Genomic DNA, 20800 nt, shown 5'->3' with positions numbered 1-20800 from the left:
AGACAGCCCAACGAGCATGGTGGCCTCTTTGTCCACCCGCTTAGAGGTGGAATGCGATTGAGGCTCAGGGGTGTCACCGGTGGAGAAGGTGAACAGAAAAGACGTCACACAGGTAAATGAATGATTAAGAAGCAATCGCTTCTTAATGGGTAAGGAACCGGGGGTTGTGTAAATCTAAAAACAAGCAGTGGGCTGCTTACACTGTTTCTGTTATGAAAATCAACAGCTCAATGATGCCTTTCTAGACGGCCTAGAAACCCTGGACAGCGTTGCATCAAGCAGGGAAGATAACCGGGCCCACCTTGGTTTTGCTCAACACCGATACAAGTTGTTGGAGAGGACTCTGAGGATGATGGCCATGAGGTGTTTCAGAGGAGGCTTGGCATAGAACTAACTGAGCCAGTGCCACGTCGTGAGCGTAAAAAAGTCACGTGGACTATTGTACGTGTTGCTGTTTATGCTGCCCTTAAGCACTGCCTGAGGGAAAAGCTTTGTAAAGAATGCGAGGGACGTGTCATAGATTTGCCAGGTCAACGGCCCATGACTGGGTGACTTGGACTTCAGTGGATATCAACTGCAATCTCCGGGGCCTATGTGCTGAGCTGGGTAGGGAAAGCTGATTAAACACCATTATTGCCAGAGGTTCTGCTGTGCAATGTCTGTGCCTAAGCCAAGAACATTTAGCGCAAGGGGGGACCTTGTTCAATGCTGTGCAATTGAGTGGAGCCCCTGACTGTGTTTTAAAGAAAATAACCTGCTTACAGCTGGGGTGGAAAAATTGCAGGCACCTTCTGGTTCATTTTCTTTAAAACACAGTCAGGGTCTCCACTCACTTGCACAGCATTTCTCCAGTTATGGCAATCATGTGAACAAGGACGTGTGTATCACGAATTGTGGGTTTTTTGCTATAAAATCTGTTGAAAAATCTCTATTCAGGGGGATGACAGTTTGCTGGCCCCCCCCCCCGGCATGCTCGTAATAAAGGGGCCTCGGGTGATTCTGATCCAAACACAACGCGGGGTCGTTTTTCCACGACACGGCGTGATATTGGCCGTCTAGTCTGCACAAAAAGTTACAGATCCCTGCTTACGGAAAAGACTATTTGTAAGAAATCTAAAAGGATTCAGCTAGAAAATGGGGAGGGGACAAACACGCGATAGAAAACTTGGTAGCTGTAAATTAAAAATAAAAAACCCTATTGAAAAGGGCTTTGTGACTATCTGTGTTTCTGTTCGAAGGCCTTTGGCCCTTAAGTGAGCTAGAAGTGTTAATGAAGCGTCTTGGTTTGGTTTCAAGGAGCTGTATGTCTTTTCAATCAAAAATCAATTGTTTGTGAGAACCTAGTGCTTGTGGGTTTTGTGTGTAAAAGTGACCCATTTACAGCAAAAAGCTGAAATGTATGTTGGGGGGGGGGAATCCTAAGAAATGTGCTTACAGTAAAACAAACAGGCTGTTCAGACCTGTGTTTGTGTACAATAGAGTTGACTTATCCTGTTGAACTGAGTGGGTTTAACCCCCACCCCCCCTCACTGAATAGCCAAGGTGACTGCGATTACTTACCCTTGCTGCCATAGGGTTAAATTTGATGGGGGTGGGTGGGGGTGGATGGTGAGTTCTGATTAATATGAAATGAAATAAAACCTCAGGAATTCGCAGATGCCATTGGACAGTTTCAATATAACTGCTGGAGTTGGCAGAACTCAATTGGACAGTTTCAATATGACCCCAGGAGTTGGTGGAACACTATTGGACAGATTAAATATGGCCCTGGAGTTGGTTGAATGCTCTGGGTCGTTCTTTCTAGAAAACACCCCACCCCAAACTTTAAGCATGAAAGAAACGTGTTTAAAAAAACAACCTCAAGCCCCAAGACATTCATTGATCTCTGCAAAGGGCCCCGCTTGGAAATGGGGACTGTTCAATACTCTAAGAAGGCCCCAGAGAAACATTTATTTTAACTTACAGAAAAAGAAAAAAAGCCCTGTTGTGCAGACAGCTTGGTCCCCCCACCCCAGATCACCACAGGGGGTGCTGCGGGAGGGGTGCCTAAAGTCCTTCAGGATCTATTAGTTCAGAGCTGTGGGGATTAAATTAACCTGCTAGCTACTCTGCTGAAGTCTGTTTGAACAATGGGCTAAGATGGTAAGGGGTGTTATTGAACAGTATAGGAGGCAAACTTGGTTTGGTGTGTTTCTAAAGCTGCTGATTTGTGTGTGAGAGGGTCTGGGCAAGGCATAGGTGTAGGGTTTTAAAAGTACTTGGTTTGTTTCAAACCAACAGGGTTTTCCTGTGCAAAATGTGGTTTAAAATGGATTTTAAAAGCAGTTTGGTTTTTATTCTGCAAAATGAGATGCATTTTAAAAAAATGTTTTTGAGGTTTTTGTTGTTGTTTGTTTGTTTGTTGTTTTTTGGTTTATGTTTTAAGTGGTAGAAATAAACTCAAAACCGGTGTTTGTCGTACAGCCTGAACTGGATGATTTGTTTTAAAGCTGTGACTTTTTAAACAGAAAACTCCCCTAATGAATATTTAGTTTTGAAGTTTACCAGACGGTTTCCTGTGTTTTATAATAATGCTGTTTGCTCCACAGTACGGTGGAAACATGAGAGATCCTTAGAGCAGAGGGAAAACAAGCTCAGAAGAAAAGGGAACGAGACAGCTGAAAGGGAAAATTCACCAGCATCAGTGGTGATCTGATCCGGAGAACAGAAGGGTGTGCTGTCTACCGGGTGCTAAAATACGGGATGTGGACCTGAGGTTGAAAAGGATCCTAAGAGGAGCGGGTAAGAACCCTTTGATCATCCTTCATGTGGGAACGAATGACACGGCTAGATTCTCGCTAGAGAGGATCAAGGGAGACTATGCCAGGTTGGGTAAGACGCTCAAGGAAATTGAGGCTCAGGTGATCTTCAGTGGGATTCTACCTGTCCCTAGGGAAGGGCGCCAAAGGGGTGAGAGGATCGTGATGGTTAATAGTTGGCTGAGGGAGTGGTGTTACAAGGAGGGCTTTGGGATGTATGGGCACTGGGAGGCTTTTGGGGACAGACAACTGTTCTCAAGGGATGGGCTCCACCTAAGTAGGGAAGGAAGTAGACTTCTAGGAGGGAGGCTGGCTCATCTGATTAAAAGAGCTTTAAACTAGACACTGGGGGGAGACGGTCGAGAGGTCCTGGTGCTCTCCACGCCAAATTTTCACATTTGGAGTGAGGACAGCAAGATAACAGATATACCCAGAGGGGGTCAGTTAAGTGTAAGGAAGAGTTGCGGTACAGATTCTAGATCTACAAGTCATACTGGAAGTACTGTGTCCATACCGAGTTGGGTAAAAAGAGTGAGAGGAGCCCAACAGGAAAAATTAGGATGTTTGTTCACCAATGCGAGAAGCTTAGGTAACAAAATGGAGGAACTGGAGCTCCTGGTCCGGGAATTGAAACCGGATATCGTAGGAATAACAGAAACATGGTGGAACAGTAGCCATGACTGGAGTACAGGTATGGAAGGGTATGTGCTGTTTAGGAAAGACCGATGCAAAGGTAAAGGTGGGGGAGTAGCACTGTATATCAATAATGAGGTAAAATGTAATGAGATAACTAGCGCTGCAATGGACAATACGGAGTCTGTTTGGGCAATGGTCACATTGGGAAGAAAACTACCAGAGCCTCATCCAGGATAGTGATTGGGGTGTGCTATAGACCGCCGGGATCTAGCTTAGAGATGGATAGGAGCTCTTTAATGTTTTTAAGGAGGTAAACACTAATAGGAACTGCTTGATCATGGGGACTTTAACTTCCCGGATATAGATTGGGAAACAAATGCTAGTAATAATAATAGGGCTCAGCTTTTCCTAGACGTGATAGCTAATGAATTCCTTCATCAAGTGGTTGCTGAACCGACGAGGGGGGATGCCATTTTAGATTTGATTTTGGTGAGTAACGAGGACCTTGTTGAGGACATTGTTGTAGGGGACAACCTTGGCTCGAGTGATCATGAGCTAATTCGTTTCCAAATAAATGGGAGGATAATCAATAGTGCATCTGAGACTAGGGTGTATGATTTCAAAAGGGCTAATTTTACTAAATTAAGGCGACTAGTTAGGAAGTGGACTGGGCTAACATATGTAGGGATCTAAGGGCAGATGACGCCTGGGGTTACTTCAAGTTGAAGTTGCAGGAGTTGTCAGAGGCATGTATCCCGAGAAGGAAACGGCTCGTAGGTAGCAGTTTTAGACCGAGCTGGATGAGCAAGCGTCTTAGAGGGTCATTAAGAAAAAGCAGAAAGCGTGCGGGAGTGGAAAATGGGAGGGATCAGCAAGGAAACCTACCTTATTGAGGTCAGAGGGTGCAGGAAGCTGTGAGAAAGGCAAAGCGACGAGTGGAGATGGATCTAGCGAAGGGATTAAAACCAATAGCAAACGGTTTTTAGCCATATAAATAGGAAGAAAACCAAGAAAGAAGAAGTGGGACCGCTTCAAACTTTAAATGGAGTGGAGATTAGGGATAATCTTGGAATGGCACAATATCTGAACGAATACTTTGCCTCGGTCTTTAATGAGGCTAATGAAGGGCTAAGGACTAGTGATCGAGGACCGATGGGAATGAAGATATGGGGGTAGACATTACGGTAGCGGAGGTAGAAGCCAAACTGGAACAGCTTAACGGAAGTAAATCGGGGGCCCGGATAATCTTCATCCTAGAATATTAAGGAATTGGCGAGGATATTGCTAGCCCGTTAGCGATAATCTTTAATAAATCCCTAAATTCGGGATTGTACCGACTGACTGGAGATTAGCTAATGTAGTTCCTATATTCAAGAAGGGGAAAAAGTGACCGGGAATTATAGGCCTGTTAGTCTAACATCTGTAGTATGCAAAGTCATGGAAAAATCTTAAAAGAGAGAATGGTTCGGAGCATGAGGCCGATGGCAACTGGGATAGATTACAGCATGGATTTACGAAGGTAGATCGTGCCAAACCAACTTGATCTCCTTCTTTGAGAGAGTAACAGATTTTTTAGATAAGGGAAATGCGGTGGATCTCATATATCTGGATTTCAGTAAGGCGTTTGATACGGTACCGCATGAAGAATTACTGGTTAAATTGGAAAAGATGGAGATCAGTGAAAATCCAGAGGTGGATAAGGAGCTGGTTAAAGGAGACTGCAGAGGGTAGTATTGAAGGGGAACTGTCCGGTTGGAGGGTTACCATTGGAGTTCCTCAAGGCTCGGTTATGGGTCCGATTTTATTCAATCTATTTATTGCTGACCTGCGACCCAAGAGAAGGAGTGGGCTGATAAAGTTAGCGGATGACACCAAGTTGGGGTATTGTCAATTCGGAAGAGGATCGGGATATTCTCCAGGGAGATTTGGATGACCTTGTAAACTGGAGTATTAGTAACAGGATGAAATTCAATAGTGAGAAGTGTAAGGTTATGCATTTAGGGATGTCTAACAAGAACTTTAGTTATAAGCTGGGGACGCACCAGTTGGAAGTAACGGAGGAGGAGAAGGACCTAGGAGTCCTGGTTGATCGCAAGATGACTATGAGTAGGCAATGTGATGTGGCCGTTAAAAAAGCTAATGCGGTCTTGGGTTGCATTAGGCGAGGTATTTCTAGTAGGGATAAGGAGGTGCTAGTCCCGTTATATAAGGCGCTGGTGAGACCTCATTTGGAGTATTGTGTGCAGTTTTGGTCTCCCATGTTTAAGAAGGATGAATTCAAACTAGAACAGGTACAAAGAAGGGCCACTAGAATGATCCGAGGAATGGAAGGCCTTTCGTATGAAAGGAGACTTGAGGAGCTCGGTTTGTTTTCCTTAACCAAAAGAAGGATGAGAGGAGATATGATTACACTCTTTAAATATATCAGAGGATAAATACCAGGAAGGAGAAGAATTATTTCAGCTCAGTGCTAATGTGGACACGAGGACGAACGGATATAAACTGTCAGTCAGGAAATTCAGGCTTGAAATTAGACGAAGGTTCCTAACCATCAGGGAGTGCAATACTGGAACAGTCTACCGAGGGAAACAGTGGGGGCGAAGGACCTCCACGACTTTAAGATTAAGCTAGATAAGTTTATGGAGGGGATGGTATGATAGGATAACGGGCTTAGTCAATAGGTCAATTATGTGCCTGGTATGATGTAACCTTTTCCAGAGGGTTTGGCTGGAGAGTCTTGCCCGCATGCTCGGGGTTCAGCTGACCGCCATATTTGGGGTCGGGAAGGAATTTTCCTCCAGGGAAGATTGGCTATGGCCCTGGAGGTTTTTCGCCTTCCTCCGAAGCATGGGGCAGGGTTCACTTGCTAAGGAGTGGGTGGATCGGCTTATGTGGCCTGCATCTTGCAGGAGGTCAGACTAGATGATCATAATGGTCCCTTCTGATCTTGAATTCTATGATTCTATGATTCTATGACTGATGATGGATGGATGAAGCCCAGTAAATATATTTTGCTTATTGGTTGGGTTGTTCTGTGAGGTTTTGTATTTGAAGTGAATACATAGGTGTCAGTGAGAAAGAATGTAAAGTTCAGTTTTGTAAAATGGTTCCCCCCACCCCCCATAGGCCTGGGCAACTTTTCTGACAACGCTTAGTCCGCGCTACAAGGACACTTCCTCCAGAACCACCAAAGAACCAGGAATCTGCTTGGAGACCTTTAACAACGCAAACCAGCACAAGAGTGCAGATGAAGCACCCAGGCAGTCCAAACCTCATATCCGTCAAACCCAAGGGCAAAAGAAGACTGTGGTAAACAAGAACCACAACTCCAGTTCCTCAGCGGCCACTGCCACAGCAAACCCTGAGTAAACACCCACATTCACAAACCCGGAACCTGCGCTCGAGGGGCTCTGAACATGCGCAGAACCACACACATTCACAAACCTGGAGCTTGCACTCGAGGGGCTCTGAACATGCGCAGAACCACACACATTCACAAACCTGGAGCTTGCGCTCGAGGGGCTCTGAACATGCGCAGAACCACACACATTCACAAACCTGGAGCTTGCGCTTGAGGGGCTCTGAACGTGCACAGAACCACACACATTCACAAACCCGGAGCATGCGCTCTAGGGGTTGTGAATAAAACACCAAGGACTGACAAACCATTCTCCCAAAACCATAAGCTCGTCACCGCTCCCCTATATTCTAGTATTTGGGAACAGTTTGATGGTTCATTCAGAAAACTGATGGACGCTGTGTCCCCAGGGAGGTGGGGGGGGCGGTAAAAGAACGGCATTCTAAAGAGAGTTGGGAAAAATCTGACGCTTCGGAAGGACCCCCCGCCGGCGAAGACCGGGAGTGGAAGAAGCTCCTGGGCCCGGCCCTGCAACAGTTTTCCAAGCCCCCCAGAGCGAGTGAAGGACCCCGCTGCAGAGGCCCCGAAAATCTCTTGTGGGGGCCCCTGTGCGGCCCGGGGCCTGGGGAAAATTGCCCCTCTTGCCCCCCCCTCTGGGCGGCCCTGCACAGCAGGGGTGAAAGTAACTTCCAGGACTTACCGGTACTGCTGGAGTCCTGAGGGGGCGTGGCCTCAACTGGAATAGGCGGGGGCCTCAAGATTTAAAGGTCCTGGAGCATCGGCTGTGGCTGGGAGCCCCAGGGCCTTTAAATCAACCCTGGGCTCTGGGGCAAATTAAAGGGCCCAGGGCTCAGGCCGCCGCGGAGCCCCGAGCCCTTTAAATTCCCCCGCAGCTCTGGCAGCCGGGTTCGGGTGTGGATTTAAAGGGACCGGAGCTCCCACGGCTGCAGGGAGCCAGAGCATTGGCCGGGCTGGGGCCGGGATTTGAAGGGCCCGGAGCTCCTGCCGCTGCAGGGAGCACAGAGCTTTTTAATTCCCAGCCCCAGCCCGGCTGCCGGAGCTGCGGTGGGAGGGGAGGAGGGATTTAACGGGCTCGGGGCGTCCCGCCGCTGCGGGAGCTCTGAGCCCTTAAAATCCTGGACCCAGCCCGGCTGCCAGTGCTGCGGGAGAAAATTAAAGGGCTCTGGACTCCCTGCAGCTGCTGGAGCTCTGAGCCATTCAAATCCCTGCCCAGGAAGACAGTGCGGTCCAGCACGGCGTATTGGCTCTTCCTGGTACGCCGTACTGGACTGTAATGGCTTATTTTCATCTCTGCTTCAGAGATCCCACGGCTGCGGGGAGCCCAGAGCCCTTTAATTTCCGCCCGCAGCTCCGGCAGCTGGGCTGGGGCCAGGATTTAAAGGGCTCAGAGATCCCGCCGCGGGAAGCCCAGAGACCTTTAAATACCCCCCACAGCTCCGGAAGCCAGGCTGGGGCTGGGAATTAAAGGGCTTAGAGCTCCCGCAGCTACAGGGAGCCCAGAGCCCTTTAAATACCCCCGCAGCTCTGGCAGCCGGGTTCAGATGTGGATTTAAAGGGACCAGAGCTCCCACGGCTGCAGGAAGCCAGAGCATTTCCGGGCTGGGGCCGGGATTTGAAGGGCCTGGAGCTCCTGCCGCTGCGGGGAGCACCAAGCTTTTTAATTCCCAGCCCCAGCCTGGCTGCCGGAGCTGCGGTGGGAGGGGAGGAGGGATTTAAAGGGCTCTGGGCTCCACGCAGCCGCCGGAGCTCTGAACCCTTTAAATCCCCGCTGAGGAAGCTGATGTGGTCCGGCACAGCGTACTGGCTCTTGCCGCTACGCTGTACTGGCCCGTACCGGCTTACTTTCACCTCTGGCTCAGAACTCCTACGGCTGTGGGGAGCCCAGAGCCTTTTAAATTCCCCCCGCAACTCCAGGAGCTGGGCTGGGGCCGGGAATTAAAGGGCTCAAAACTCCTGCGGTTGCTGGGAACCCAGAGCCCATTAAATCTCCCCACCTGCAGCTCCAGCAGCTGGGCTGGGGCCGGGATTTAATGGGCTCACAGCAGGGGTGAAAGTAACTTCCAGGATTTACTGGTACTGCATGAATACTAAGGGGGCGTGGCCTAAACCAGAAGAGGCGGGGCCTCAAGATTTAAAGGTCCTGGAGCATCGGCTGTGGCTGGGAGCCCCAGGGCCTTTAAATCAACCCTGGGCTCCGGGGCAAATTAAAGGGCCCAGGGCTCAGGCCGCCGCGGAGCCCCGAGCCCTTTAAATTCCCCCGCAGCTCTGGCAGCCGGGTTCGGGTGTGGATTTAAAGGGACCGGAGCTCCCACGGCTGCAGGGAGCCAGAGCATTGGCCGGGCTGGGGCCGGGATTTGAAGGGCCCGGAGCTCCTGCCGCTGCAGGGAGCACAGAGCTTTTTAATTCCCAGCCCCAGCCCGGCTGCCGGAGCTGCGGTGGGAGGGGAGGAGGGATTTAAAGGGCTCTGGGCTTCCCGCAGCTGCGGGAGCTCTGAGCCCTTTAAATCCTGGACCCAGCCCGGCTGCCAGTGCTGCGGGAGAAAATTAAAGGGCTCTGGACTCCCTGCAGCTGCTGGAGCTCTGAGCCATTCAAATCCCTGCCCAGGAAGACAGTGCGGTCCAGCACGGCGTATTGGCTCTTCCTGGTACGCCGTACTGGACTGTAATGGCTTATTTTCATCTCTGCTTCAGAGATCCCACGGCTGCGGGGAGCCCAGAGCCCTTTAATTTCCCCCCGCAGCTCCGGCAGCTGGGCTGGGGCCAGGATTTAAAGGGCTCAGAGATCCCGCGGCTGCGGGAAGCCCAGAGACCTTTAAATACCCCCCGCAGCTCCGGAAGCCAGGCTGGGGCTGGGAATTAAAGGGCTTAGAGCTCCCGCAGCTACAGGGAGCCCAGAGCCCTTTAAATACCCCCGCAGCTCTGGCAGCCGGGTTCAGATGTGGATTTAAAGGGACCAGAGCTCCCACGGCTGCAGGGAGCCAGAGCATTTCCGGGCTGGGGCCGGGATTTGAAGGGCCTGGAGCTCCTGCCGCTGCGGGGAGCACCGAGCTTTTTAATTCCCAGCCCCAGCCTGGCTGCCGGAGCTGCGGTGGGAGGGGAGGAGGGATTTAAAGGGCTCTGGGCTCCACGCAGCCGCCGGAGCTCTGAACCCTTTAAATCCCCGCTGAGGAAGCTGATGTGGTCCGGCACAGCGTACTGGCTCTTGCCGCTACGCTGTACTGGCCCGTACCGGCTTACTTTCACCTCTGGCTCAGAACTCCTACGGCTGCGGGGAGCCCAGAGCCTTTTAAATTCCCCCCGCAACTCCAGGAGCTGGGCTGGGGCCGGGAATTAAAGGGCTCAAAACTCCTGCGGTTGCTGGGAACCCAGAGCCCATTAAATCTCCCCACCTGCAGCTCCAGCAGCTGGGCTGGGGCCGGGATTTAATGGGCTCACAGCAGGGGTGAAAGTAACTTCCAGGATTTACTGGTACTGCATGAATACTAAGGGGGCGTGGCCTAAACCGGAAGAGGCGGGGCCTCAAGATTTAAAGGTCCTGGAGCATCGGCTGCGGCTGGGAGCCCCAGGGCCTTTAAATCAACCCTGGGCTCAGGGGCAAATTAAAGGGCCCAGGGCTCAGGCCGCCGTAGAGCCCCAAGCCCTTTAAATTCCCCCACCCCCCACCCCCGCAGCTCCGGCAGCCGGATTCGGGTGTGGATTTAAAGGGCCCGGAGCTCCCATGACTGCAGGGAGCACCAAGCCCTTTAAATCTGGCCCCAGCCCGGCTGCCAGAGCTGCGGGGGAAAATTAAAGGGCTCTCGGCTCCCTGCAGCCGCCAGAGCTCTGAGCCATTCAAATCCCTGCTGAGGAAGCCGGAGCGGTCCAGCACGGCATATTGGCTCTTCCTGGTACGCCGTATTGGACTGTAATGGCTTATTTTAATCTCTGCTTCAGAGATCCCACGGCTACGGGGAGCCCAGAGCCCTTTAAATTCCCCCGCAGTTCTGGCAGCTGGGTTCAGATGTGGATTTAAAGGGCGTGGAGCTCCCACGGCTGCAGGGAGCCAGAGCATTGCCAAGCTGGGGCCGGGAATTAAAGGGCTCAGAGCTCTGGCAGTTGCTGGGAACCCAGAGCCCATTAAATCTCGCCCCCCACCCCCCGCCCCGCAGCTCCAGCAGCTTGGCTGGAGCCAGGATTTAATGGGTTCAGCGCTCCCCATGGCTGCGTAGATCCCAGAGCCCTTTAATTGCCCCCCCACAGCTCCAGCACCCAGGCTGGGGCAGGGAATTAAAGGGCTGAGAGCTTTCTGCAGTGGCAGGAGCTCCGGGCCCATTAAATCCACGCTCGAACCTGGCTGCCAGAGCTGCGGGGGGAATTTAAATGCCCTGGGGCTCCCAGCCACAGCCGATGCTCCAGGATCTTTAAATCTTGAGAGGCCCCGCCTTCGGGTTGAGGCCACGCCCCTCAGGACTCCGGCAGTACCGGTAAGTCCTGGAAGTTACTTTCACCCCTGACTTAATCATTCCTTTACCTGTGTTCACCTTGTGCGCCGGTGACTCCCCCGAGCCGCAGTCGCATTCCACCTCTAAGGGGGTGAACAAAGAGAGGCCACCATGCTCGTTGGGGTGCTCGTTGGGTTTTGGGTTCGGGTTCCGGCGTATCCATCAACGGCTGGGCCAAAGGGCTCCCCTCGGTCGCTCCCTCCTCCTGCTCGGGACTGTCGCTGATGTAGCGCTTACTCCACAGATGGTCAAAGACCCTCGGGGTGAAGACAGAGTCTGAAGTTCTCACGGGGGTGGCGAAGGAGTCCAGGTTTCCTCTCAGCAGCCTTCCCACGATTTCTAAACCATGTGTCCTTGGTGAGAGATGGCCTCGTCCGACCAGCACTGGGAGTTATGAGGTGATGGTGCTGCACCCTGATTGGCAGAGGGTCCTGGGAGGAGTTCTTAGTGGGGTCAAACAGCCCACTCCCGGATGGGTCACTCTGCCCCAGAACTCGCCCTGATTGGTCAGGATCCCCTCTGGGGGTGGTCCTGTCAGGACAAAACCGATCCTAATTGGTTGAGGGCAGTGAGAGGAGTTCTTAGAGGGGTCACAAGACACACGTCGGGATAGGTCACCCTCCTACCCCAGAGCTCGCCCTGATTGGTCAAGTCTCCTCTTGGGGTGGTCCTTCTGGGAGGAAACCCATCCTGATTGGTAGAGGGTGGTGGGAGGAGTTCTTAGAGGGGTCACATGACACACCTGGCTTCCAGTCGTGTGGCTGCCTTGACCACGAAGTAATACCCCCATGGGGCGGGACTTCCGGAGACAGGTGGGAGGGACTAAGGGGTCATGGGGCGGGGTTAGGCTTTGATTAATGGTGGGGCCTGTCTACTGCTGCCGGGTGTTGAGTGTTTGCAGGCAGAACGGGAGCCAGCGTCCATGTCCAGGCCGGAGGTCGAAGCCGGGTGGTTGGAAGTACGAGGCAAAGTCCATATCCATGCAGAGATCGAAGCCATGTAGTCAAAATTGAAGGGGTTGGGGAAGATCAGGCGGAGAAGGAGGTGGCAGGGCTGGAGCGGGTGGCTGGAGGGCCTGGAGCGAGGCTAGAGAAAGGCAAGGAGAATACTGAGCCGGGGTTCAGAACCCAAATCTGGAGCCAAGAAGGGTCACGCCAAAGTCATAGCCAGAGACCGGAGTCAAGAGTCCAGCCAGAGTCAACAGCGAGAAACTGGAGGGCAGGGCAGGGCAGGGCAGGGGGTACATGCGGTCTTACTGGAGCCTGGAGACCCCTCATCGGGGGACTCCCTTCCTAGCAATAACAGAAGGACAGCGCGGTGACAAAGATGTCTCTGAGCCTGGGCTCCAAGCCAAGGGGAGCTCCCATCCAGGCTGTGTGCCAGGACCCCGTCCCCCTCCCTGTTCATTTCACACTCACAGACCCCCTGGCCGGAGGGGAGAACAAAGGGCAGAAGCGAAGGTGCCCCTGGGGGAAAGGCTCTAGGCCGGGACCCAGTCCACTTCCCAGATCTACACCCAGGATTGTGTGACCAGGCCCACAGCCCTTCCTCTGCGTCTCAGTTCCCACCTGCCACATGGGGAGGCTCCTCCCCTGCCCCAGGGTGTTCGGGGGGAGTTTCATTCCCGGCTGGGAAGGGCTCAGATACCAGGTGGGTGGATTGGGCCCCGGCTGGGGGATGGTCGGACATTTTCTGCGTCAGGGGTGACAGGGGCCATGGGAGGGTCTGAGCAGTGATGACGGGGGAGGGGCCCCATGTCAGGCCACCCCTCCCAGACTGCAATGGCTATTGAGCACAACCCCTGGCTCTGCGGATGCTCTCACTTCTGGGCCAGCCCCACAGCCTGATTCTTCCCAACCAGTATCTGGCCTGGCCCCAGCCCCAGGGGTCGGGTGGGGCAGGGTGTCCAGAGAGAGGTGCTCGGCCTTGGTTTCTCTCAGTGCTGGGGGCTCTATGGCCGCTCCCCCCAGCCCTTCCCCCCAGGCACAGTGAGACAGAGCAGTACCTGCGGCAGGGGGTCCGAGCCGGTCATGCGAGCGGGGGGGTCTTCAGTGCTGCCCCACAGAGCACAGCCCCTGCAGGGCGTCGGGCACCTGGCCCAAGACCCTGATGTTAAACAGCTGGACCTTTATGTAGGCTGCGATGTCCTCCTGTTGCAAGGGAACAAGGATCAATCAGAGACTCCGACACTCACGAGAACGAAGGGTATTAACGGCACTGGGAGCCAGCAACATTTCCTCCCCATGTCTGAGGGACGGATTCCCCCGCCCAACCCCCGAGAAAAAATCTTCTCTCTTCTCTAGTGACTTCCATCCCCTCTCCCACCATTGTGGAACGAACTCCTGCCCCCACTCCTCTCAGTCCCCCTGAGAGCTGTTCTACCTCCCAACCCAGCGGGAATCCAGCTCCGCTCCCCAGAGTCCCCTCAGCCACCCTCGCCCCCTCCAGCCAGGGGCTGGGAGGCTTTGGGCAGTAGTGGCGGCGGGTGAGAGGAAGTGTACACCTTTCCCCAAGGGATCCCCATGTCCTTAACGTGATGCCATGGGCAGTGGCTCTGGTGAATGGGGCACTTATGCAGCCTCTGCTGACTGACTCCTCCAGTTCTCCCAGAGCAGGTAGGGGCTGGGATAACACAATACCAGAGCTCTAGGAACCGGCCTGAGGCCCCGAGGGGGATGAAAGGCTCACAGAAGGGACTAGGGGAGTTGGCAGCCCCTAGCATGAGCAATGGCAGCGTGTCGTGCTGATGTGACACCTGTTAGGAAATAGCCTTGCTGGGGAGCTGGGTCTGCCCTGCTTTGAGTTGCTCAGGGGAGAAGCTGGCACCGACCAATGGCACCTGTCTGGGGTCACCCTCTCCTTGCTCCCTGGTCAGTGCATGGGGATGGGATGGGAGTGATTTTCAATGGCCTGGAGGTGAAAGGCACTGGGGGTCTCTCCCCAGGTGACCCCCTCTTTGGTTACCTCGTCCTCTAGCAGCTGGCCGGCTTCCCCCAGGATGGAGTATGTCAGCACCAGGCCAGCCTGGCTGATGCAGAGGAGGGGGTGGTGAATGGCCAGCAGGCCCGCCTGGAGGAAAGACCTTTCCTGCTCCTCTGTAAACAGCTCGCCAAAGGCCTAAAACCAAAAGAACCAGAGCCCTTGCAATGGCCCAGAACCAGGCTCCAAATCCCTCGAGTGTCTCACAAGGTGGAGAAGAGTCCTGGGGCAGCCAACCTTTGGGGTCCCATGGACCAGGAACCCCCGTCAGTAGGAGGCTGCAGGCACTGTGGCCTCCAATAGCTCTGATGGAGCAGGATTCACCGCAGGCGCCATGAGATGCTGGGAATGTGTCTGCGCGCTCTGGAACCCAGCTCACACAGACAGCCCAGGACCCCTGCTGCTCCCAGCAGCGATAGCTGCTGCAGCTCACCCGCTAGAGGTTCGGGGTCTTTTAGATCTGGTTCATTCCCACACCTCACCCCACGGACATTCCCAGGAGCCTCACATACTCTGCTGGAAATAAGGAGCAGGCTCTTGCCCTGTGTCCATGACACACTCACTGCAGCGGGAGACAGCTCCACACCTGAGCTGCTGCAATACACCGGCGCAGAGTCCTTACCTCTCCCACCCTGGCCAGATTTCTATACCCCAGGCGCTCGGGGTCATGGAGCCCGTCCCGGCACCACAAGTCTGGGGCCTCGCTGGTGTTGAGCCCTGGGGGAGAAAGACACACCCATTGGGGAGGTTTGGCCTTCCGCTTTCAGTGCCTGTTTCCTTCTGGGTGCACACTGGCCAGGCTCCTCCTGGCATCCGCAGCCCAATGGAATCGCAGGGTCCATGCCAGGCGGGTTAGTACCAGAAGGGGGATTTGTTTCAGCCATCACCGTAATCATGTGACCCTTACGGTCATGAGGGTGTCTAATACTGAGAACCCCCCACACCCACTGAAGTCAAGATCTGGCCCTGGCTACCCGACTGGTGACACCCTACAAGCTTTGTGTCCGTCCCCTGTGGTACCTGCTCCTGCCCCTGCCCTCATGATGGGCTCTTTCCCTCCATGTGTCTCAATAGCTCCGTTCCTGTCCCCTCACGAGCTGGCTGCCCCGTACTGGGTGGACTGATTTCCCTGGGCTGGGGGACAGAGCCGGGCTCGGAGATAAAGCAGCCAATTTCCTTGGCACTTTCACACTCATCTCCCTAATTCAGAGAGAGGGGGAGAGAAAGAGTCACCATCTAAGCTGGGGTCAGTCTCAGAGGAGGGGGCTTCATTTTGCAGGGTCCCACTGCCCAGCAGAGGGAGTCTCAAAGGAGGGGCCTTGTTTCTATTGGGATTCCTCTTCCCCGCTATAGCGGGTCTTAGCAGAGAGGCCTTAGTTCTAGAGGCGTCCCAATGGCCAGCTGGAGCTAGTCTCCCAGAGGCTCGTTTCCATGGGGTCCCATTGCCCAGCTTGGTTTCTTACCCCTCTTCCGGAGCAGGAGCCAGTAAAGCCAGTAGATCCCACCCCTGGCATGCCGACTGATGTTACTGGCTGGGTGGGATATCCAGAGACCCAGCTGCAGAACGAATTCTCCTGCCTTGGAGAAGGCGGAGGAGGTCTGGTGGAAGGAGAAGGAGAGGGGAATCCATCACTATTCTCCCTTCAGCTCCCCAGCGCCACTGGACCTGAGCTCTGCTCCCACCCCTCTGTAGGAGGCGCTGGGGGAGAGGAGCGAGAGCCCTCATCCTCTCTGTCCCCAAGGGAGCTCGGAGCAAAGGGAGCAGGGCAAGGGCCCTCGCTGAGCACTCGCTGCCTCGCTGCTCCAGAATAACAAGGGCCCTGAGGCCAGGCATGACCCTGCCACCGAGCGGCCTATGGAACGCAGTCCCTTACGGACCCGGGGGGACCACTTAGCCAGGGGATGAGGAACTTGACTCTGCAGGACGCTGGGGTCAGAGGTCACTTACGTCAAATCCAGGCAGGGAGGTGGCGAATTGGAGCAGGGCCGCGCTGGTCTGGACGGCCCTGGCTCTCTCCTGGGGGTTGTTTGCCAGGAGAGAGCGATGGACATGCTGCAGGAGAAGGAGGCAGGGGAGGGTCAGCGGGCAGGCGAACATGCTCTACAAACCAGCCTCTCCCCCTCCCCAAGGGGCTGAGACTTTGTGCTCAGGGTGGAGTAGCCGAGCCCTGGTGGCAGAGCTTGAAAAGGGGGTTCAGTCTCTCAGGCCCCAGCCAGGCCTGGTGCTCACTGTTAGTGCTTAATGCGACCGTGCAGAGCTCTGGCTGACAGTCCCAGCTCCTTCCCCCTGCACTGGCAGCTCTGGGAACGTGTGGCCGGCTGGGTCCAAGCTGGGAGGACACAATGGAAACGTGGCTCTTCTAGTCTCTCCTTTACTGCCCTCCCACAGGGCTCAGGGGCAATTCCACCCCAGACCGTCCAGTCTACTCACCTCCAGGAGGTGCTGCAGCTTCTCCACGGTGGGGGTCTCTGTTAGCTGGCTCCTGAGGATGGTGTCCAGGCTCCGCGAACAGCGGTTGTGCAGAGCCTGCAAGAAGAGGGAGCACCACAGTCATGGGACATGGGGCTACATCAGTCAGGGAACAATGAGGAGGATTCTCCAGGAGCCCTGGCTAGACTCAAAGGCACATCCTGGCCTCTCCCATTCACATCACTCCAGGGACACTTCGCAAGAGTTCATGGCCGGATGCCTGCTGCCTCGTCAATCCTTGCTCTTCGCAGTTCTCTGTGCAGGGCCTGGTACCCAGCAGAGTATGGACCAGCCAAACTGCAATGGGTGGGAGGTAGGATCCCCGGGAGAGTCCAGGCAGGAGATCAGAGAATGAGGAGAGGAGGGAAGGCTGGGATCAGCCACGGAGGGGTAACGCAATCCCCTCTGAACCCCTGATCCATGAACAGCACGTCAGGATCAAGGCACATGCCCTGGACCCCACACCCAAACCAGCTCCAGGGCTCAGGACCTCCATGGGGTTGGACAGGGAAAGCCGTCCCCTTCCCAAAACCAGTGTCTCCCTGCGCAGACAGGGGTTGGAACATGGACAGTGTCTGCAAGGACCTTGGCCTGTGTGGGACAAATGTCCCCACTTTGGGGTGCCAGATAACAGAGGAGATGTGTCCCCCCCATTGGGGGTGAGGGATTCTCTGGTGCAAGACCCCCCTGCCTGGGTGGGGACGGAACAAGGAGCAGGACAGACTGGGGGGCAGCGCAGCTGGGGGATTTTTGTACCTCAGCTCCGCCCTGCAGGTGCTGCTGGATCACCAAGATGATGTCTTCCTCAGGGCAGAAATCCTGCTCCTCTTGCTCCTCCTCCTCCTCCTCGCACTCCTCCTCGCACTCCTCCTCAGGCCATGACACCTGGGCACTGGGGGTGTCTGCACCAGGGAGGGAAGGAGAAAGTTTAATCCCTTCTGCTGCTGGGGGGATGCAGTGGACAGAGAAGGCTCCATGTTTCCCCTTTCTCTGTAAGGAGCCCCGTGGCGGCGAGGGCCCCACCCTGCCCCTCCCAGAGACGCCCTCAGCCCCATCAGCCTCAGGCCCCCCCCCAACATGATCAGGGAGGCTGGAGCTCCCCGACTCCGCCCAGCATCCCCTGCCTTCGGGCGTGGCTGTGCCACCCCCACTGGTGTTAGGGGGGCTCATGTGGGTCAGTCCTGGCACCTTGGCGAGCCCATGGGCACAGGGTGTTACTAGTCCCCCACCACCCCAGTCCTCCTCCCTTTCCCCTGGGTCTCCCCTCACCTCCAAAGAAGGAGCCTTCAAAGACAGGGCTGCCAGACCCCATGGAGGAGCTGCTGGCCCCGCAGGAGTACGCGGAGCTGCTGGAGTTTGTCCAGCAGTCGCTCAAATCCTGCTCGCGGCTGGTGGGATGCTCCTCTATGGCCAGGGTAGGGCTGGCAGGAGGCTCCTCCGTTGCTAGGGTGGGGCCGGCGGGAGGCTCCGCAGTCGCCAGGGTGGGGCCGGCGGGAGGCTCCGCAGTCGCCAGGGTGGGGCCGGGGGGAGGCTCCTCTGGGGCCAGGGTGGGGCCGGCGGGAGGCTCCTCCGGGGCCAGGGTGGGGCCGGGGGGAGGCTCCGCAGTCGCCAGGGTGGGGCCGGCGGGAGGCTCCGCAGTCCCCAGGGTGGGGCCGGCGGGAGGCTCCGCAGTCGCCGGGGTGGGGCCGGCGGGAGGCTCCGCAGTCGCCAGGGTGGGGCCGGCAGGAGGCTCCGCAGTCGCCAGGGTGGGGCCGGCGGGAGGCTCCTGCTGGGCCCTGGGGCGCAGCTCCTGGCTCCTTGGCTTCCTGCAAAGGAAGCCCCAGAGCTGCCGTCCCCGGCTCCTGCCCTCCCCTGGCTCTCTGCTCCATGGCTGAACCCGGGGCCACCTCCGTTTCGGCCCAGGAGGTGCCTCCGGGTCAGCTAGAGGAGCTGCTGTCTTCCGCCTCCTCCAGCAGGTGAAGCAGCTCCTCCCTTTCCCCTGGGCATGAGCCTCTTCCCTGCCCGCGGGGACAGAGGGGCCGCTCTCCGCCTGGGCAGGCTGGCTGATGTTTGCTGGCTGTGGAGCCACCTGCCCGGCCTTCCTCCTCAGCATCTGCCGGATTCGCTCCATCCTGGAAGTGAGTGGGGAGCAGCCATGAGTCTGGCTTCAAGGCAGCCTCTCATTAACGAGCCTGCCTGCTCCCCTGCCCACCTCCCCTCTGCTGAGGCAATTTCTCCTCCTGACACATCCCACCCCAGGGCACAGGAACCCTCAACCTGGGGAACAAACCCTGACAAGGGACGGGCTGGGAGCCCTAGTGGTGGGATATTCCCACCACACTGGGGATGGTTCTGGAGAACTCCACTTACTTACTCTAGATCGGATGGAGCAGGATGGCAGATGCTGAGGGTTGCTCCTCCCTTCACCCTCCTCGATCTCCTGCACCCAGGTGGCCGGCAATGGGTGCCGCTCAATGCCCTGCCCGCAGGGCAAGGGGTAGACACCAGCGATCGAAACTGGCTGTGAAAACAATACAATGCCACTAGCGGAACGCTCCTGGGGACACTCCATAGCTGTACCCGGGGCCACCTCCATTTGGGCCCAGAAGGTGCCTCAGGGTCAGCTAGGGGAGCTGGGGTCTTCCTCCTCCTCCAGAAAGCCAGAGCTGGGAAGTGCCAGCAGGACTCGATTCCCAGTCTCCCTGGCTCCGAGTGTGACCTGTTGTAGTGACTGACGGATTTGCTCCTTGTCCCCCATCCCAAGCCAATAACACATCTCTGGGTTGGCAGTCATGAGTTAGACCTTCTCAGCACCCCTCTGTCTCCCGCAGCCCTCAGCTGTTCCTTGGACTGCGGTGGCTTGGACGGTAACAGGAGTGGATATTGTTACTGGCTCACTGGGTGGTTCTAGCCAATGAGGGTCTCAGTCTAGCCTCAGAGGCCCACACCCCCAGACACTACAGGTCAGGGTGGATTGATTTCATTCCAAATGTTTTGTAGTTGTATTTTTGAGTGATTTTCCTAATGAGGGATTGAGTCTCATGAAATTCTTAGTGGTGGCCGATGACAGAACACGGAGGAATGGTCTCAAGTTGCACTGTGGAAGGCTTAGCTTGGCTATTAGGAAACACTAGTTCACTAGGAGGGTGGTGAAGCCCTGGAATGGGTTCCCTAGGGAGGTGGTGGAATCTCCATCCTTACAAGTTTTTAAAGGTCAGCTTGACAAAGCCCTGGCTGGGATGATGAAGTTGGGGTTGGTCCTGCCTGCAGCAGGGGGTTGGACTAGATACCCCCTGAGGTCTGTTCCAGCCCTAGTCTTCTATGATGCTAGGAATAGGGATCCATTCAAACATGTTGACTTGCTGGTTTTGCAGGATACAGAAAAACAAAAAGGTTGACAGAACCATTTGTTTTCATTTCAAACAAACTGAGGTAAGGAAGTATCTCTAGTTCGTGCACTGAACTGATTGTTCCTGCTCATAATGTCCTTCCAGATTTTAGAAGTAGTAGCTCACACCTCCTCCTCTCTAGCCTTTATTCATATTTTACAAGGGGAAAAGAAGCCTTCATCCTTTTCCAACTCCCAATCAGTTTCTTACATTTGAATGAAGTAGCTGCATCAACTGGAATGAAGAAAATATTCTTTCTGCACCCGCAGAAGAGGCTAGTGCTACCAAAATCTGGCTGAGTGTTTCAATCACTTCTGGACCCCCAGGTGCTTAGGCAATGACTTCCAACAGTTCAGTGCTTTGACTTCCTCTGACACTTGGCAGCAAACACGGACTTCTTCATATATGTAGTTATTTAAATTACTTTAATAGGCTGGAGCAACTAGAGGCCTTAACATCACTTGTCATCATTTCAAATTTTATACTGGATAAGTTTAAAAAAAACTTTTTCAATATAAATTTAAAACACCCAGTTTAAATAAAAATAAAATCTCTTTTGGGGGGATTGGGGTTGGGCTGTGAAAAAGCCACTGATTGGTCTTGCCCTTGATTTTAAAAGAACTACTTCATCTGAGAGAATCAGAAACTGCTTGTATTCTAGTCAAGGAGAGGAGGCTGCAAAATTCATCT

At 54.8% G+C, this 20800-nt stretch overlaps 1 protein-coding gene across 1 annotated transcript; it reads right to left on the bottom strand.

Annotated features, from left to right (window-relative positions):
* Positions 1 to 12307: 12307 nt before the first annotated feature.
* On the bottom strand, positions 12308 to 18189 carry LOC120398966. The gene is made up of 9 exons (XM_039526788.1): positions 18012 to 18189; positions 17499 to 17644; positions 16704 to 16799; positions 16221 to 16325; positions 15736 to 15871; positions 14895 to 14989; positions 14258 to 14410; positions 13299 to 13443; positions 12308 to 12379 (listed from the first exon to the last, which is right to left on the bottom strand). The coding sequence occupies exons 1-8, from the start codon at positions 18052 to 18054 to the stop codon at positions 13342 to 13344; spliced, it is 876 nt and encodes a 291-aa protein (XP_039382722.1). The 5' UTR covers positions 18055 to 18189; the 3' UTR covers positions 12308 to 12379; positions 13299 to 13341.
* Between the last annotated feature and the right edge of the window lie 2611 nt (positions 18190 to 20800).

The sequence above is a fragment of the Mauremys reevesii genome, linkage group 2, assembly GCF_016161935.1.
Source record: "Mauremys reevesii isolate NIE-2019 linkage group 2, ASM1616193v1, whole genome shotgun sequence".
Taxonomy (NCBI): domain Eukaryota; kingdom Metazoa; phylum Chordata; order Testudines; family Geoemydidae; genus Mauremys; species Mauremys reevesii.
The sequence above is the reverse complement of the archived record's forward strand: the minus strand, read 5'-3'. Positions and strand labels throughout refer to the sequence as shown.

Bases quoted from the DNA above. Each gene is read 5' to 3' on its own strand.
- LOC120398966 (XM_039526788.1), bottom strand. From the start codon at position 18,054: ATGGGGTCTGGCAGCCCTGTCTTTGAAGGCTCCTTCTTTGGAG. The intron at 16,326-16,703 runs GTGAGTAGACTG...CTTCTCCTGCAG, and splicing joins AGCTGCAGCACCTCCTGGAG to CATGTCCATCGCTCTCTCCT. The intron at 15,872-16,220 runs GTAAGTGACCTC...TCCTTCCACCAG, and splicing joins CCTCCCTGCCTGGATTTGAC to ACCTCCTCCGCCTTCTCCAA.